We start from the raw sequence: 20441 nt of genomic DNA on the forward strand, positions 1-20441 counted from the left end.
CCCTCCCCCTCGCTCCACCCCCACCCCAGCAGTCGGTCTAATCTGTTGGTCGAGGCACGCCTGCAAACAATTTCCGTCCGTCAGGCAGACAATGGGGCTGACAACGAGTTGTGCATCATGGATTACTGTACTCCGCATCCCGCACTGCCCCGGCACACGCCGCTGACAAAGGACTTAATTGAATATCCGTCCGTGGCTAATGTGTGTTCTATGTGGGCAGCGGCGTAAACACACGCCTCAAACCGCAAACAACAGCGCAAGGACGACGGGCTCCTGTCTGTGTACCGCGGAACTCCCCTGTTCACACAGGCAGGCACACACACATACACATTAATACATACACACATACACATACACACACATACATACATACATACATGCATACATACATACACACACATACACCTACACACACACACACACACACACACACACACACACACACACATTGGCACGCACACACACACACACACACACACACACACACACACACACACACACACACACACACACACACACACACACACACACACACACACACACACACACACACACACACACACAAACAATCATACACGGGCGCAATGTGTGCCCCCCCCACCCACACTGCTGAGGGATTTATTTTTTAGGGTATTTATTCATTTGCTGTGATGTCGAAAGTCAGGAATTATTCCCTGCAATCCTTACAGCTAAACTGTAAGCAAATTGGATTGGTGGGATTCAATTAACTCCATCTAACCTAACAGATAATTACATAAAGGCACATTCAGAAGTGGGTGATAATCGATTTTCTCTTTACCCTTGAACCCTCACCCTTTTTTTCCCATTTGTTTGTCAAGATAATTTTAGTCTGCATACATGTAATGCTTTGGCTTAAATACATATAATCAGCCGTTTTAGCTTCCTATTACACTTGTGCTAATGCTAATTAATCCTGCCTGTTTATCATGGATAAACAGACTGATGGCTTGGCAATCGATGTCCACATAAGTCAAGGCCCGCAGTGGTGCTGCAGTAATGTAACGATGCTGCCACAGTGCAGTTGCAAACGTTCAACCTTGAATGACATTGCTACGTATAAACTTGCATGACATTGGGTGTGATATAGATGTAGACATTTTTTATAGCATAAGGTTGATTGCATATGGCTAATACCTATATTTGAGCCAATTGTATCAAAGTTGTTTCAATTCCCTGATTTCGTTTCTGTACATCTAACCTGGGAGAGGGAATGGATATATTAGTTTATTATCCCATATCATATATTCTTTATTTTACGTCAAATAATATATTATTGCGGGACAAAATAAGCATTCATAGTCTGCTTGAATTTGTCGGTACGATAACAAAAGCTTTGTTTGTTTCAGAGGACATGAGCTGGAGAGGTACAATTTCCATTTGTGTTTGATGCTTTGAACCTTACCCTGTGTTATTCGGTTGCTTTTTTGGGCGTTGTTCAGTCACACAGCTTTTCAATTTGTTGTATAGAGGCCAATCTGGATCAGACATTTTGTGGACTAGTGATTCACAGTGACAGTTTGGTGCTTTAACTCACGGTGATGTGTTAAATAAAACACTGCCACTTGTTTGCCTTAAACTAAATAGCTCTTAACTGCCTGGACAGACAGCAGGCTGTTACACTTTATGTATTTGTTTATTTTCAAGATAAGGGGGCCTCTCTTTTATGGATAAGCAGCTGATGCCGGGCCTCTGTCAGCCTGGGACGGGCCAAGGGAAGATAAAATGGAGTCTGTTAATCTAGTGCCGGTGAGCGAGGAGAGCAATGGTATTGACCTACGCTGGCAGCAATGTGTTTCAATTATACACCGCCATCTATTTGTCAGGCATGCGGGCCGATGGAAGAAGGAGGGGGGGAGGGGGTGGGGGGGGGGGGTACTTGGGTTCAGGCCTGGGCTACAGGCCTTCTCCGTCTCTTACGACGCCTCTTTGGAAACCACTTTAATTGAATTCACCACTTTATACTTTAAGCACCAATGCCCTTCTTCGGACCTGTGATGTCAGACAAACGACTGTCGTTACGTGTTTGTGTTCACGTGTGCAGGCCTTAGCGTTGTTTATGGGGAGTTTTCCATCCCCCTCTCCGGCCGGTGTGTGGTGGACACATAAGTGCTGATGGTTGTAGTTTTATCCTGTGCTATGAATGAATGGCTTTCCTGTAAGAGAAATCTTTTGAATCAGAGGCTGAGTTAAAGCTTCATGAATTCTCTGCAGGCCCATAACATTCTAAATGGCAATGAGCGTATTCTGCCCGGCTGCTCATGAGCCCAGCGTAAGTGGTGATTTGTCAAAAAAAGAAGGGGGGGGGAAACAAACGCAACCTCTATTTCTTAACTAAATAGTCAATTGAGACTTATAGTGTATTGTATTGCAACTTCAAGATAACCTCGGTTGACAAACAAGCACATTAGCTTTGACCAATGCTGAAACTTTCAGGGGACCGCAGCTAATCTGGACAATCCGTTGTAGGTCCCACACAGCGAGGCGTGGAGCAGGTGTATGAGGACGCTGGAGCCAGCTTTAGCACTGGCAGGGCACAGCCTTGAAATACCTACATCTCTCTTATTAGTTTGCTGCGTGTGCAGTGTGGGTTGTCAGAACTAGGGCGGTCTGTTGTAGTCATACAAGTTTGGCTCTTTTTGTTCGCCACAGTTGTACTCCACAAAGAATACATAACGGGATGTTTTTTATTTTTATTTCCTCGCAGATGACGCCCGGGCGACTGCGATTCATTCTAATCGGGTCCAATTTATTCCCCTTGAGCAGCTGGAGGGGGCCTGAACGCTGCCTGCACACACTGTCTGCCTGTCTGTCTGAGTGAGGGCCAGGCTGTCTGTCTCCACGGCCCTGGATCCAGGTGTAGGGCCTTGGATCCCGGCGCTTGTGTCAGACACACTCTGGCCCGCGCACCTGGCCAGCCCCCGAGTCATGATTGTCAGTTTCCAACAAAAGCGGCCTGGCTGTGTGCCGCTCTCTATCTGTCTCCAATCAACGGTGTCGCTCTCTCGTAGCATCGCGGCGGCGGCGCGCCTTGTTAAGGGCAAAGAAAAGCGGATAAAAATGTACTCTATATGAGCATGTAATGTATACCAATTATGCTAATTGCAGTGTTGCAGATGGCCCAGTGTTGATTGCAGCTTTAGGATCAGGAGAAGCCAGACTGAAATTTGAACGCGCCGACGCACGTGACTCTCATTACCGCACAACCTCAAACTAAACATCCCGTCTTCACTTGTCATCCATCTGTGCTGACTGTCTCTGACAGATAAGGCTGCGTGGAGAACTCTGGGCAGTGGAGGAGTCGCACGGCAGCGATGGTGAAACATTAGCCCTGGTTTTAATTGGCCGCTCCCTTGTTAGGCTGGAACTGGGTGTGTTCTCAACACAATTAGCATAACAACTCATCTACAACGGCAATGATTGGCAGAAAGGGGGAAAGGGAGGACAGGCGTGGGGCTACACATCTGTTACAGTTGTGCCGTGGTGCTATCGCTGTCTGGATCTAACTGTCAGTGGTCATCCGAAGGGAGCAGTGTGCAGGTTAATGGTGCTTGGTAAAAATTAAAGAGAGACATATGATCGAAATACTATTATATTATTTATTGTAGCCACAGGACTTGCATTGTTAATCATTTTGATATGAATATGGTTTGTATTGATATTCTAAAGTTATTGTCATCAAATGCAGCCATCGCCCCCGACCATGAATATGATGGTAAAGGAGATAGCCTGGTGAATGGATGGATATCTTAAGTATATTCAAAACTTAGCACTGACAATATGATCTCTTTAGAAATAACCACTGGATGTTCCTTTTGGTGTGATTCAATTCCCTTGCCGTCATGTTCCCCCGACTGTGTCCCTCATCGGGCTATGGATAGCTATCTCTCCCTCTTCCCTGCCTTAGGGGGGGCAGGAGAACCCGCTGCAAATGTCAATCCTCCATGGGAACTGTGACATTCTGAGTGTGCCAAAGCTCTTCGGGATTGTGCTCTGAAAGCAAGTGCAGCCTGCCGTAAATTGATCATCGTCAATTTGCTCTTGCTCTTTGTTTGGGGCCGTGCATGCGGGCCAGTTTAGGGCCCATTTTCCCGTTGGCTTACTCTTACACGAACACCCATGCTGCTGACTAAATGAATGGCATCTTTTGATACAGCCGCGGCCATTGAACTCTGACGGGAGAATGTAGCCTTAAGTCCTGCAACCTTTGTGGATGGGCACTCCCGCCAGGCTTGTAGTCTTGTGTGTTGAATAAGTGGGGTAATTATGCTGCGGCATGGGCCTGTGCAGCAAATGTCACCGGCAGATAAACAGTAGGAACAAACCTTCCGTAAAAGGCCTGATGTATCCGCCATGGACATAGCCTGCAGATGAGTCATGATCACTTGGGTGTACAGAATTAACTTGTTTCTCTTCATGGGGCCTGGATTCAAGGATGCATATAATTAAAAGAAAAAGTAGTAAGTTGATAAGGCCCCAGGTTACTGCCTACTTCGTTATGCTCCAAATATCTCTGGTTGGCTGTTGCGAGAGACTAATTCTCTGTTAGCAAGACATCAGTTACTAAAACAGTGGCTAGCATCTCAGTGATAGCATGAGGCCTAGTTAGGACGTCTAGTTAGTGACGGTCAAAGAGGTTGTTTGGCCGACGAGCCCCGAGTTCAGGTTTACATGTTTGGATGGGAACAGAAGTACCGGGAGCCAACCTGCACGTGCAGGTCGCAGCAATAATAAAGCTGTTACGCGATTGAAGAAGAAGCTCCGGGCACGAATGTGTACCTGTTTAGGAGTGCTAATGGCGCACCTCTCCTCTTACAAGTCCCCGTCTCAGTATCTCTGATGCCGGGCGAAACCCTATCCCTTGTCTTCCATTAAAGAGTGCCCGCTCGGGCGCGACGGCCCTCTGATGACATCACGGTCCCAGAGAAACGGGAGAGTCTGTCATTCCATTACCTGCTGAAATGGATGCCCCTGTATCTGCCTCCTTGATTAGCTATGTCTCCAATAACAATGACAGCCTTAAGTGTGTCTAATTGGGCCTCCCGCCTGCCCTCCCTCTCTCGTAGGAAAGTGCTTACTCATTTCGCCTGTCCTTTTAATAATTACATTATCATTTTACGCCCCTGCCCGCTCCGACGGGAAGTGGGCCGGCGTTTGCGTTGAAGGGAAAGCTCATTATTGGAGCTGAATTATGTGCCGTTTATTGATCCCCATGGTGGATTACGGTGCTCTAAGTTAGTCTAGACAGAATAGTTAGCCAGATGACAAAGAGGAAACAAAGAGGCCCCGAGGGAAAGATCCCTGAGCTCAGTAAGCAATTAATGCCTGCCAGGTAATGGAATTTAAGTTTACACTAAATCCACCGACGGCTTGACATTTGAAGTGCCTTATAAAAAAACATTAGCCTAATGAGCCGGCCGAGGCCCGGCGGTTCCCTTACAGGCTGTTTCACTCAGAGGCTCGTTGGCTCGCGCCTCTCGCTCTCCTTACCGCTCCTCTCCTCCTTCCTTGCCCTGCGCCTCCCTCTCCATCGACTCTCCTCGGAGGGGGAGTCCGTTCGCGCCGCGCCCATAAACGTGGCCCCAGTGCGCTCTCGTACCGGGAGAAGCCACTTGCAGGAGAAGACACTTTGGGAACGCACGCTGAACCGCCCCTGATTGACCCCGGCTCAGTGGGGGGAATGATGAACATTTTCTTTCCTTTCTCTTTATTTTTTGTACACTGGTGGGCTCATCTCCATACCCTAGCAAGCCCGGGGTTCCGCGTGTTTGTGTGATGAACCACCGCAATGAGCCGGGGGGAGGGGGTTAGAGGGGGGGAGGGGGGCAGAGGGGGGGGGAGGGGAAGAAAGGCCAAAGTGCTGAGTAAGAGGCCGAGTCGACCCTTCATCTCCTTAACGCAGAGGGTTGGCCTTAGAGCTATCCGTCATTATCCTGATGGACACGCAGCGTAGCTAACGGCAACGCAGCCTTCCCCCCCCCCGCCGCCGCCGCCGCCGCCGCTGCCGCCCAGGGCCAACTGCGGCTCGTCCTTGAGGGGCCTTGTGAAAGCGTCAGTCACATGGGGTGTGGAGGGGGGGGGGGGGGGGGGGGGGGGGGGGAATGGACCGGGTGGGGGATCGAGGGCTTGTTGTTTGGGAAAGTGAATGAAGCTACATTTCACGTGCTCCCTCTCTGTGTGTGTGGGTGTGGACGTGGTAACATTTAGTTTTTCATCACACTATCACTGTGTGTGCGCATATATTTTGAAAACAGATTCACGTTCACACAAGCGCACACACACACACACACACACACACACACACACACACACACACACACACACACACACACACACACACACACAGTGATCAAGTTGGTGTCAGGGCAGATTGCCAGTCATATAATTCCACTTTAAAGGACGGCTCTAATGAAAAATAGGAGGAAGTCACGGAGCACCTGCTGAAGTAGCCTCCTCTCCTTCACTCTGGGAAACAACAGCCAACAACTTTACCATTAAGATCAAAGCCTCACTGTGCCTTCTTTGTTTTTAAGAGAGCAGAGAGTAATAACCAGTTGCACTCCTGACTTTTCAACCTTTTGTTTTGTAAGACACACACTATGACCTTGAATTGCTACGCTCTTAATGATCATAATGATAGTATACAATAATAACACATCTCTCTCATACTCGTTGAGATTTTATATAAAGTTATATCTATCCACTGTCTTAAGGAACACACACACACACACGCACAAACGCACGCACAAACGCAAGCAGGCACGCGCAAGCAAACACGCACACACACACACAGTACACAGCTGTAAAACAGCCAGTCAGCAGTTTGGGCTTGGAGTCTAGCAAATGAGCTGTCCTATTGAAATAGAAAGGAGAGTGCTCTGTGCTGCAAAAATACTGCTAAGGCAAGCCTTACAGAGTATGGAGGTAGGGAAAATTACTTGTTCGGACAAAGAAACACGAGGATGCCTTTTCACTACAAATGTACCAATTTAAATTTAGACGGGACACATTACATCAATTTCTTTCTTTCTTTTTCTCTTTCCTTTATTTATTTCCTTTCGTTTCTTTCTGTCTTTGTTTAAAAAAATAAATAAAAATCCATTCCTTCTTTCGTTCTTTTTTTACAAAATGTCCTTCTTCGTTCTTTCCCCCTCCCTATCTTTCTGAAATACTAAGTTACAAAATATTCTACTAATTTCCCTTTTTTTCCACATAATTTGCATTCAGCTGAATTGAGTTCAGCAGTGCTTTGTTCATATACTTCAGCTCCATTACTTTGAAAATGTGTAACCAACCGTGGGGCCATAATACAGTCACAGAGCCGGGCAGTTGAATACAACGTTAAATCTCCAATCACAGTGGAGAATGAAGGCACTTTAAGACTAGAATGGACCGGTCACTTAAGTGCACCACCACCTTTTTTCACATGCATTACAATGCAGGTGAAATATTTTCTAAGGTATAAAAAATATATAAAATCAAAAAAGTTTAAGACTTGTGTGAAACCCTCTATATTGTATTATTTTGAATGTGTGGGAAGATGCTTCCACTGGCTCCAGTCATTCATTCCAGCCTCTAATTCCTTCTCTTTGACCACTCACTCCATGAGCCAGCCGTTTAGCCCCTTTATCCCCTGGCCCCGGCTCAATCCACCCTCAGTAATTAAGATTCCATTCTGCTCTCAATTGGAATGTTAAGATGGAGAGTTATCACCGGCTTCTGGGAGCTCAGGAGAAGAAACACCTAGAGTGACCTCTCAGACTCACCCTCCCCTTCACACACACACACACACACACACACACACACACACACACACACACACACACACACACACACACACACACACACACACACACACACACACACACACACACACCCGCACACACATGAACACATACATGCATGCACACAGGCACAGGCACACACACACACACATGCCCACAGGGGCATGGGCAATACACAAACGCCTCAGATACGCACACATACACACACACACACACACACACACACACACACACACACACACACACACACACACACACACACACACACACACACACACACACACACACACATTCCCACACACACATTCCCACAGGGGTATTCGCGCACACACACATGCAAACATACAAGCCCAGATACTCACCCAACACATATTAATCCGTACACACACACACACACACACACACACACACACACACACACACACACACACACACACACACACACACACACACACACACACACACACACACACACACACACACACAAGGACAACTAGTTGTGTGGTCCCCCTCTCTACATCTCTCATTATTCGGTCCTGGTGAGGGCCTGGGAGTTGGGGGTGAGGGAGGGAGGGGGGGCGACGGGTTGTGTCCCTGGATGAGTGAGTGTGGATAAGAAGTTGTTTGAATTCATAATTGTGTTCTTGTGAAGGGGGAGATTTGTAAAGCAAGGCGAGGTCCATTGTGTAGCAGTGCGAATCCAAAGCTAATGTAATCTGCGCTATTAGAGAGGGTTAATTATCTGGTGACCAGGAGACTGGAGAGGATACAGAGAGGGAGAGGGAGAGAAGGAGAGAGAGAGCGAGAAAGAGGGAAAGGGAGAGAGCAGAAGGGAGGCAGAGGTCTTCAGGGAGTCATTAGAGAGTGCTTGTTGCGATACAGCCACACAGTCAATAGGACTTTCCCCTCCAAGGAGCTGAAGAGAGAGTGAGAGGCAGAGACGACGAGGCGGCGAGATTGAAGCCATACAAATGACAAATGTTTAGAGAATTCTGAAGTATAGTTCAGCCATGATGCTTGTTTTGTTTTTTTGTTTGACGGTAAGCCACAATGGTACAACTCATGGAAATTGAGTGTGTGTGTGTGTGTGTGTGTGTGTGTGGGGAGGGGGGGGGTGTTTGTGTGTGTGTCTAAAATAAAAAATAACATGTAATTCTCACTTGGATGAATAATTAAATAAATTATAATTAATAATTAATTAAATTAACTTTTTGTGTTCCAACGTAGAGCTTAATTTGTCACTGCGAGGGCCGGCTTATAATCTTTTTACGTATAATACTCTTTGGCAGGCATCAAATATAAACAGAATATGTGTTAGTTGTGAGTTATTAACTGTGTTATTGCTGAATGCAAATGGAGCCATTATTTGCAGGCTATACTTAACTTAAACTAAACCTAACCCTAGTATGTTTTACTAATTGATGACTTCACCACCAACATGGAGCGATCAAGAGCCTTTCTCCTGCAGAGCATTTGCTGTCGATCCACCAGCAGATATAGACTAACCTTTATTGCCGTACAATTTTGAGGTTATCTTTAAACAGTTTACACAGAGAGAGCTTTGTTGTAGTTTTGGTCTGTGGCATCATTACTACAATGTAACCATCTATTTTCAACTAAAATACCATCGACAAGTATACTACACTTTGTTACTTTAATTATTTTTATGCCAGCATGTTTATTTGTATTAGTGTTTAAGGGTCACTACGTCTACCTGTAAACCAGATCCCCTTTCCTACACTCCCTATTCCCTCTGTTTCAGTTCAACTCAGGCACTCTCACTACTGCCTGAGGACATCTCGTAGATCATGGTTCTCTGTTCTAAATGTTTTTCCTACCCTGGTCTGTAAACATAAGCAAGAGTCTTTGAAATCTATAAAGAGTGTAGAGTCCATTGCGAAGATGTCACTGGTTCGAACAGCAGTATTACCCCTTCACAAATCACAAACACAAATTCTGTAATGGCCTTGTGTAATTGTCTGTGTCATATTTATGTAAACGTATATCTTTTAGCCCTATCATGTCAGGGCCTCACTTTGTATGCTCTACTTTGAAGGAACAGGCCTTGATGGCTCCCTCTCCTACTACCATGCAGTACCTCAAACAGGGGAATAGAGAACACCTTGTAGCACAGCCCTGTAGGAGCTCTCCCTGCCCCACGCCACTGGTTCATTTGTTTTAATTACGGTGACTCCAGTGGAGCTCTTTTTCCTCCTTGCCGAGGGTCTCGTGTTGAGGACTCACTTTCACAATAGCTAGTTAGCCTCAGTTCCCTTCTGAATTTCAACACATAATCTTTAGTTTAATTACCCCTGACAAATCATTGTGTTTATTTGGGAGCTTTTTTCTGTTTCTCCATCCTCCCCTGACCTTGAGTTGAAAAAAAATGGGGTATCAAAGAAAAGGGAGAGAGGGAGAAGGGGAAGTGTAAAAAAAAGAAAAGTCCTTCCACAACAGAGTTCCAGCCTCCATGTAATAGCAGAGCGAGGTGTTTCTCCAGAGTCATCAGATCAATGGAGAGTAAATAGCCTACACTTCTTGTTTCACGGTGCAGTATTGATCTTTTCCTCAGCCCCAGCTTGCCTTTTCGCCAGCATCTCCTGTCTTTCAGCCCCTGGGACCGCGCTGATTGCCATAGATTGGACAAGCTAACAAGCGCATGATGAGGAACCAGGGTTTCTTTTCTTCTCATAGGCTGTTTCATTTTCTCTCTCCCTCTCTCTCTCTCTCTCTCTCTCTGTCTGTCTCTTTCTCTGTGGCACTGGCGTGAACACACACACAAACACAAAAACACACACATAGACAGACAACCAAACACACAGGAATACAAGGACAGATCTCCAGAAAGCTCGGCGTCATGAAGGAATATGCTGTGTTCCTCGGTGGAGGTGTTTACTCGCGCCCGTTGATATTGGACTAGAGTGGAGCATGTTGTTGGGGCTTGGAGTGTGTGGGATCCGTGCCAAGCCGAGTTGTGGAGTATTTGACCGAGCTGGTGGTTATGGATCGAGCTCAGCCTGGGAAATTCCTCTCTTCACCTCTGCGAGGAACTACTTTCTTGGTTTCATTTTCTTTTTTTCTGTTTGTGTGTCCCTCTTTTCTTGCGGTCGTAGCTGACACCGCATCTTTTCCGGACACTTCCGGCTCCCCGCCTGAGGGTGGCCTGCGTGGCCTGCGGGGAACGACACACGGTCTTTGCGCTGGAGGATGGACGCGTGGCGGCGTGCGGGTGAGTTCACGTCGGGACAGCGAGGACACAGCAGCAGGGTTCCAGTACCTGACGAGGGGAGGAGAGCCTGGCGATGACGCAGACCACCCCCTCCCCACACACGTTCACACACACACACACACACACACACACACACACACACACACACACACACACACACACACACACACACACACACACACACACACACACACACACACACATTCCTAGCACTCTGGTGTCTGATGTCACTGCATAGGTAAATGAGGTTCCAGGGACTGGCAGAGGAGTTTACAGTCGGGTGGCTTGACAACTAATCATTTGTTCTTTCAACTTTTCCGCCTGTGTTCCGCGCGGAGTGTGTGCCGCCTTGTGCTCAAAGATCAATAGGACAGCGTGTGTGTTTATCCTATTTGCGCTGTTTGCGTTTGTAAAGCAGAATAATGAGCCGGTTGAGATATGTATCGTACGCTGCTTTAAGTCTCACAGCCTGCTAGACAAAAACTAATCGAATGATTCAACAAATCACCGCCTATTTGTTTAATCGTTAAACGGATCTGGTTAATAAGCAGTTGGTTGTTTTTCTCTTGTTTTCAATCAGGTGTCAATATGCACAATATTCCATTAATACCGAAATTCCCACTGGATGGACGCGACTTGTTTGTTCAAATCCACAGGATGAAGCAAGACAGACACATGAATCTTAGCAATATTCTATTTATTATCCCACAACCCTCCTTTCCTCAATGTAGTTACATTTCTCCCCCCCTGCCCTCCCTAACTCCCGGGCGCTCCCTCCCATGTTTGCGTGCAATACTTCAGGCGGCGCGGGGAGGGATGACGGTTCTAACTGGGCCTATTAGGTAACCCTCGGGGTGCCCTCACGACTGATTTGAGCGCCATTAATTTTCTATTATGGAGTGCTAAAGATGTGCCCCTGCACAGTCATTCACCTGGCTTATTGAGTCTCACTTGCACACTCACACGCACACACACACACACAACACACACACACAGGCGGGGGCCAACGTTGCTAGTGGTTTAGCGAGGACCCTCCAGGGAGCTCATTTATTATTTGCGGATATTGATCTGGTGGGCCACGGCTAGACGACCCGTGGTCGGTGTTGACTCTGCTGTGGCCTTCGGTGACTTTAACTCCTTCTCGTCTGGATGGGATGGTCAATGGTAGCCTCCGGGCACTTCTGGCACGGCCATTAGGATTCTGCCTCTCTCTCTTTTGCTCTCGCTCTCTCTCTCTCTCTGGCTCTTTCTCTCGCTTTTCGTTCTCTCCCTCCTCTCTCGCCATCTTACTCTCTCTTGCCCCGTCTTTCCCCATTTTCTCTCTGATGCTCTCTCTTCTCTCTTTTACTCCCTCTCTTTCTGTCTCTCTCCATCTCTATCGCTCTTGCTCCTTCTTCCATCTTTTTTGTTCTCTCTCTTCCCATCTCTCTCTCTCTCTCTGTCTCTCTCTCTCTCTCTCTCTCTCTCTCTCTCTCTCTCTCTCGCTCTCGCTCTCGCTCTCGCTCTCTCTCTCTCTCTCTCTCTCTCTCTCTCTGTCTCTAATTTGAAATAACTAAAGCCGGAATTTTGTTCAGCACAAAAAAAAAAAAAATCTTTAAATGCACAATGGTGTAGACTTTGAAACTGGACACTCTCTCAGACACGGTCTGGTCAAGAGTGTGTATTCGTTGTAACACATCCGGTCTGTCTAAGCCCATGAAACATATTACAGTCGGAAGGAGAACAAACGAAGAGCGGAAGGGAAACAAATTTGGGAGTTGGGAGAATGCATTCGTCATGCTGTTGTGTCTGGTCAGTAAATAACCCAAAGGACAGTAAAGGGCACAAGTCCAAGACCACCAGATAACCAAAGTAGTTCCTCCCACAAACACAAACATACACACAGATATTTTTCCGCACAACCGCCACAGCTCAAAGTAAAGGATACTACTCTCAAGGGCAGCAAACTTCCGTCAGATGATTTATTTTTTCCATCTTTTTTACCCACAAAAACTCAAATTTGATTAATGAAATAATGAATTACAGTGGAGGACACTGATGTGTGTATAGAGTGTCCTTCCGCCGTGTGCTTTAGTAATGGCACAAAGAGAGCTCAATGTGTGTGATGGAGAGGTTAGCCTTGGGTGTATCCCTAAATTCAGCTGTCGCATTCTCCACGTACATATACAAACAAACACATGGACGCACATACGCACGCACACATTTTCACACGCACACATTCATATAAGCCCTGTCCCACTGGTGTCGGCTGAGCCGAAACAATAGTCATTTAGAGTAGGGGTTCTCAACTGGTCTCACTCTGGGAGACAAATTTTCCCATGGTCATTAAGTCGCGACCCACTTTTATAGTCCTTCAAACCAAGCAAAGGTATTTTTTTAGAAGGCTTTGAAAACTCAAGTCTTTAACATAAATATACTCATATTTATTGAGCAAAGTGCATTTCAGAGCACCAGGGAACCATGGCAACTGCGTACAGAAGTGAATGAAATAAGTATCAAACATGAAGTAACAAAATGGAGACCAACAAAATGAGATATTTGACTTCTATTTCTGCATTCAAGGCACATTCAGAAGAACCTGAGGAGGACCATGCAACAGCATGCAGACAAAAGTGAATATCCCAAAATTGCACAAAATAAAGACCCACAAAACAAACAAGGTATTCTCACTGCATTCAGGCCACATTAATAAGAAACTGAGGAGTACCATGACAAGTGAATAAAATAATCAAAAGTGCACAAAGTAATTATGGCCACAAAATTATATATTTCACTTCTATGTAGGCCTATTCAGAAATAACAAGGAACTTAGGAGGACCATTACAACTGCGTGGACAAAAAGTATAATAAATTCAAAAATAATGAAAGATCTACAAAACAAGATCTGTTCACCTAACCCATCATTTGGGGGAGTCAGTGAGACAGCTGGGCATGTGGTTTATCTTAATGAGAGTTTCAAAGTCTGGGAGGACAGTATGCCGCAAATCCACATTTTAAATATACCAGGTCATATTTACGCTTCGCCATCGCAAAACAAACTTAACGTGAGCGTCAATCAAATGGCAGTTGCCATGGCTACTGCGCCTAGGTGGCTGTACATGTCTAACGCGTGCCTTTCAAAACAAATCTTTTAAAAAAAAAAGACATGTCAAACATCAGATGCGCATAAATATTATTTACATTTTTCGACCAGTTGTCCGCGACCAATCCAGAACGGGTCTGCGACCCACTTTTGGGTCGCGACCCACCAGTTGAGAACCACTGATTTAGAGTGACCCCAGCCCTAATTGGTATTTCATGCTATCTGTGAACCGCAAAGGTCAGACAGTAGTCGGTGTTTGCGTATAGTAGGATATTTTTCTTCCTCTCTCTTTTGTATCCTCCAAATTTCTCTCTCTCTCTCTCTCTCTCTCTCTCTGTCCCTCTCTCTCTCTCTCTCTCTCTCTCTCTCTCTCTCTCTCTCTCTCTCTCTCTCTCTCTCTCTCTCTTTCCTCTCTCTCTCTCTCTTTCTCTCTCTCTCTCTCCCTCACTCTCTCGTATTTTGCTCTATAGCTGTATAGCTGCTGAAATTGTGTGCGTTTACTTGTGGGGTCTGTGTGTTTGTGTGTGTGCACGGGTGCTTAGTCTCGTGTGTTTGTGTCCAGGTGTTTATATGGTTGAAGTGGTTTTCACTGGAGTCGCCATCAGAAAAGGCAGTGTGGAGGAGAGGGGGGAAGGAGGGGGATCCACCAGCTGTATGGCCCTAATAGACAGTGAATGATGTGAGATGTCCAGGGAGGAATTATATGCTATAATAGACAGCCATTTTATTTTTACACTGTGATGATAACGTTTTACCTGATCTTTATGGCGCAGAACATAAAACAAAGGTCAGGAAAATTTCCCAGGGATGAAAGTGCCAGTGCAGCCAATCCAAACTTGTCTGAACTCCCCCTCTGCAAAGATGATTTCATGGTGAATGAGCCTCATCTCTTGTTGTACTTGGCAGCGCCTCAGACGCCAGCGTCCGGCATTCATCTTCGACGTGAAGTCTGCTTGAGCCGGGGTGGAGCGGGGTCAGGGAGAAGGCAGGGCCTGATGAGGAAACATGCCGCGCTGGATTTTCCACCGCTCCGCTTCGTGGTTTCTGTTAATGCCGTTATGAGGGAGAGCGAGGGAGGGAGGGTGGGAGTTAGAAAGGAAGAGAGAGAGAGGGAGAGCGTGGGCTGCATGCCCGGTGGATCCCTGACAGGCAGGAAAGACAGAGGGAGGAAGCAACCTCACGCTTCTTTCTCTTGTTCCGTGCCACTTCCAAAGCTCAATTGTCTGCCTGTTGCCAAAGACCACAGGCTGTGGAGCCTGCGCTCACAGCTGCCTGTGCTTCCGATGGGAGGGAGGGAGGGAGGGAAAAGGGAGAGAGGGGGGAGAGATGGAGAGAATGAGGGAAGGAAGACAGGGTGAGGTGGGGGGGAAAGAGAACGAGCGAGAGAGAGAGAGAGAGAGAGAGAGAGAGAGAGAGAGAGAGAGGGGGGGAGAGTTAGAAAGGGAGAGGGGGACGGAAAGGGAGGGGCAAGCAGGGGAGGAAGATGGAGAAAGAGTGCCTGGAAGGGAGAGACAGAGAGAGAGAGAGTGGGGGAGAGAGAAAGGGGAGAGAGAAAGAGAGAGGGAGATAAAAAGGAGGACAGAGAAAGAGAGAGAGGTAAAGAAAGATAGGGAGTGGGTGGCTGAAGGGAGGTAGACAGACAAACGAGGAGTGGGTCGGGGAATGTTGTGTTGGGGGGGGTGGGGGGGAGTGGGCAGTAGTGGCAGACATGAAATGGTAACACATAAGACATTAGCCGTCCTCGCTGATGTCTTTGGCATATCATTTAGCGCAGTGTGGAATGTTTCTCATATGCCAGATCAGTGTGCTATGAAAAGGCCTCGGAACAGAGGCTTGTTTTGCTTGTGTGCAGCTTGTTTAAACGACAACGTTATAATCGCCCTTGATCTGTTCTCCAGCTGTACCGGGACGGCCAGCATCTGGACCGGTCCAGACTTGATTGAACAGAAAAGAGGAAGCCTTGATTGAGACATGAAACAAGTGTATATATCCACATCCGCTTCTTTTTTTTGCTTTTTTCGCTTCGTTCTTCATCTTCAAAACATGGCAGCCTGTATCATGAAATCTTTGGTTGGATTTACACCCATTAGCCAGCACAGGATCCCTTGCCATAACAAATTACTCTATATGTTAAAGGACAGATTTGGTGGTTAAATGTGCTGTTAAGGCAACACAGTCAAAAAACATCAAGCAGCCGCCACTGATCTGGCTGCTCGTCAGACACCAAACTTTTTAGCAGAATAGACGGTCCGGAATTGATGCAAATGTCTAATTTCAACTTCATGGCGTCGCGAGAAGGCGAAGCAAATTGGAAAAATGTTTCTGGATGTTGACAGCAGGAGGGTGGAAGGACCAACCGGTTTGATGCGGAGTGCGGCGGATGCCGTCTGCATTAAGTTAAAGCAGGCACTAATTGGATGCTACCTGGCTCCACATCACTAGCGGCTCTGAAGACAACCGGGATTTGGCCGGCCAACAGAAAGCTTACTGGTGTTGCTGGCTGATTACCCCCAGAAGAAGGAGAGCTCGACGAGAAAACGACGATAAGAGGAAGAAAAATCCCTCTCTTTTTCTTTGCACGGACCGTGTTGGCACCGCGCTCACTTTCTGATTCCTCCCGATGTCCCTGAAATTGATTTTCAGCCATGATTGCATCGCTTCTCTGAGGCCAATCAAAGGTTTTGAATAATTGCTGCAGTATGACTGTATGCCGACGGAATAAGAGAGGGAGAGTGGATACTTCCCGTCGCTGTCATCCACAGTCTGATATTAGCTGAGCAACGGCATGACTTCACAGCATACCTCTAAAATGGTTCCCAGTTGTGAGCATGACACTGTATGATGCAGTGGACACATTTGATGAAATGCTGCCAAGGGTTGATAATGACAGAGGGGAGTCATGATGTCATGGCTTTGAGCTCGTCCACGCTTCTCAACGAGGACTTGTTATTTCAGTTTAGTTCATAAGCAACGCTTTTGTTTTTGTTGTTTTTTATGTTCTTGAGAAAAATAGGGTAATAACAAATATCATTTGTCAAGGAAAGATCCAAGGTCTGCCATACAAAGTGACAATACTATTTAAACAAAATAAAAAGCATTTATATTTGACTCTGTTGATGTAAAAGCGCCCTTGGGGAAGTGTTTTGTGCTGTTCTTTATTCTGGTCTCGGTGAAAGAGACATCACCCGAGCCACCCTTTTGTGCGGCGGTGAGAGATGGACTCCCGTTTAACGGCGTAATGTATTACCAGTGTTTGCGACGAGGGGGGAAACAGATTGATTAGGGCGCCGGGCAAGATAAATACGCTGCACAGGGCAGTTATGACACCCATTGTTTTCACACATGCCCTGTAGAGGTGTGTTCCCAAAATGCGTCATTGTGTAAAATATTGACCTGGAGCGAATCATTACTCTCCCTTTCGTCTCCCCCTCTCGTTCGCCCTCTCGTTCGCTCTCCTCTTTTATTTGCCGTGAGATGGATGCTGCTAAACAGTAATAAACTGCTCCCACTTTTTCCTTTCTTTTTATTTTTTTCCCTCCAGTGGCGAAGAATACACAGAAGAAAGATGGGGGTGTCAGAAGGCACCCTAAAGTCATGTCATGTCCAGGGTATTGGAGAGAAAAGAAAAAAAAAAGACAAAGGAAAGAACAAAACAAAAACAAGTGGGACTGGGGGGACATCGCCACGGTGACCCCTCGCAGACACTTAATAAAAGTGTCCGTCCCCCTGCCAGCCGGGAGGAATCCATCCCTGACAAAGAGGCGGAGTAACGAAGGACCTCTGGCACCGCGCAGTGGGGACACGGCGAGCTGGGGAACAAACCCGACGACGGGTCGCGACCTTGAGGAACACGCTTGCTTACTTATTTTGGGGCCTGATCTGGTGTGACTGGGCTTTACGAAGCACTCGCTGAGATTGTTAAAAAGAGGTCTGGTGGGTAAACGCCACGCACATGATGCTGGCCTGTGTCCGGAAACCATGAGGTTAATCAAACGGTTGCCGCCGAGTGCTGTCGCCGCGGTACCGCTAATAAAACGCTCAGACGGGGAAGATCTGAGTATCGGAAAAAAAAAAATGGAGGATACAGCCGGAGGTGGAGCCAGGCGGGAATGCAGGTTGTCAGCAGCTGGGAACAAGCGAGGGATTAGACGGTCACCTGGTTGTCTGTGTAGCATCCTGCTGGATCCCTGACTAAGGCCCACACTCACTCACTCACACAAACAGGCAGACAGACGGAGAGGAATAATGTCGTATCCATGCCTGACCTTAGGGACAAACAAGATTTGTGTATGGAGGGATTGTGAGGAGGTTGAAAGAAGCTGGAGCATTAGTAATGTCATTGAAGCAAGCAAATACATTTTAAGCGCCTGAGTCGTTTGTTTTCTGGGGTTTTTTTCCTCTGGTTTCTTCATTTTCGGTTCTCAGGCTCTGCAATATTCTTGATAGATTTGTGGATCCCCTGCCATTTTAATGTGCTCACAATGTGTGGGAATAAACTGCGTAGGTAGCTTTATACTGGAACAAATGGTACTAATAATGATAGTTCATTGTGTGTACAATACTCAATACCAGAATTACAAATATTTTTAAATTAGCAATATATTTAAATAAGCAAGTAAATTCCGTTTCCCTTACAAATTAGAATATAGTTTATGACGGTACGAAAGTACTGTTGGTAAACTCTCTTTCTCTCTCTGTAAAATGTTTTCTTTTTGTTCAACATTTGTGGTAACCTCATTTTCACTCTGCCCGTCATGAATGAAGCATTGGTACAATTGCTACAGCAATAAAAATGAACCCATTTGCAAAATACTCTTGCTCGTAATAGAGGTGATGAATCCTGCTCTTTCTAAAACTACACAACACAACACATCAAGTCTTAGAACCCACCAAGAAACGATCAATGTTGCAGAATAGGTAATTCAAACAATAATTGAATTCATCTTAATTATCAACAGCTGTTTTGGGACGCAGTAAATGAAAGTAAAGGAGACGTCAGCCTGCTTTACACTACAACAAAAACAGAACTTTTGCACAGAATGTTCTAAGCGCTAATGACATTCCTGTCTGAAGAACTAAGTGTATTCCAATTAGTCATATGGTGGAGCATGATGTTATCTAAAATTAGCTTTCATGTAGATTTTCAACTCTTACTCCTGCTCCTCGCTTCAGGCCTTGCTTTGTTCCCCCCTCTGCTTAATTTGCTGCCAACCGCTTTTATTTATTTCTGTGCTTGGAGAAAGGGCTTTTTGACCTTGGTGATTATAAATGCTAAGTGATTTGAAATGGCATTGATACTCACAACTCGCACATAGACACACAAACACATGCACATGCAGACGCATACGTACACACCCACTTAAAGCCATGTGTGATGACACAATGTGTGGCTTATTGATGATGATCATGCACAGAACATCTTTGTTTGCAAACTGTGCGCAACCCCACATGCAAACAAAAGACCTGCACGCACACACACACACACATTCGCAAATGACACCACCACACACTCGCTCAGGACACCTGCAAAAAGTAAAAGTAATGTAGTAGAAGTAATCTACAATGGTTGAATGGCCGAATGAGCCAGCAAATATGGGAAATGGCGCCCTTTTCTCTGTGGGCTCACTCATTTGATTCAGTGGCTGCTGGGAGGGTAAGTCATTGCTATCTAATGGTGGAGCCATAGACGAGGAAACCAGCTACAATGATCCCTTACCCCTTCCCTTACATCCAGGTGCTCTCCAATATTAGTGTAGACCGATGAGAGAGAGAGAGAGAGAGAGAGAGAGAGAGAGAGAGAGAGAGAGAGAGAGAGAGAGAGAGAGAGAGAGAGAGAGAGAGAGAGAGAGAGAGAGAGAGAGAGAGAGAGAGAGAGAGAGAGAGAGAGAGAGAGAGAGAGATAGTGTGTAGAGAGAAGTGTTCTCTTCTATTTTCTAGGTTCGCAAAAAGTTGCTGCACATGTAGTTGCATCATCAATAGTTGTGGACAATTTTAAAGATGAAATATAAAAATTGGGTACACCAACTTTTCCTGTTGAGTTTGGCTACCAGAGAATATAAAGCTGTGAGAGCCCAGGTATAGGCAATAGTGTTGTCCTTTTCCCTGCACATTTCAATGTAATTATCTGTGAAAACCTCTCTTGTGATCACCTCCACATGCCAATTCACATCTTCCATCGGAACACACAAATTTGAATATGCATGCACGCCTGCACACAAGAGAACACACTCACATATGCACGTAGATAAAGTTGGTTTCTCTCACACGCACGCATGCACACTGACTCACATATAAACTCGATCAAACTTCAGTGAAACCTGGTTCTGGA

The 20441-nt window shown here is 46.2% G+C and overlaps 1 protein-coding gene across 1 annotated transcript in view; it reads left to right on the forward strand.

Annotated features, from left to right (window-relative positions):
- Nucleotides 1–20441, forward strand: part of LOC130384297 (probable E3 ubiquitin-protein ligase HERC3) — a 75880-nt gene that overhangs the window by 22066 nt on the left and 33373 nt on the right. Inside the window, exon 3 of the mRNA XM_056592420.1 lies at nucleotides 10916–11031. Coding sequence (XP_056448395.1) covers nucleotides 10916–11031 — 116 coding nt within the window. The remainder of the gene's footprint in view (nucleotides 1–10915; nucleotides 11032–20441) is intronic.

The sequence above is a fragment of the Gadus chalcogrammus genome, chromosome 6 (assembly GCF_026213295.1).
Source record: "Gadus chalcogrammus isolate NIFS_2021 chromosome 6, NIFS_Gcha_1.0, whole genome shotgun sequence".
NCBI classification, from domain to species: Eukaryota; Metazoa; Chordata; class Actinopteri; order Gadiformes; family Gadidae; genus Gadus; species Gadus chalcogrammus.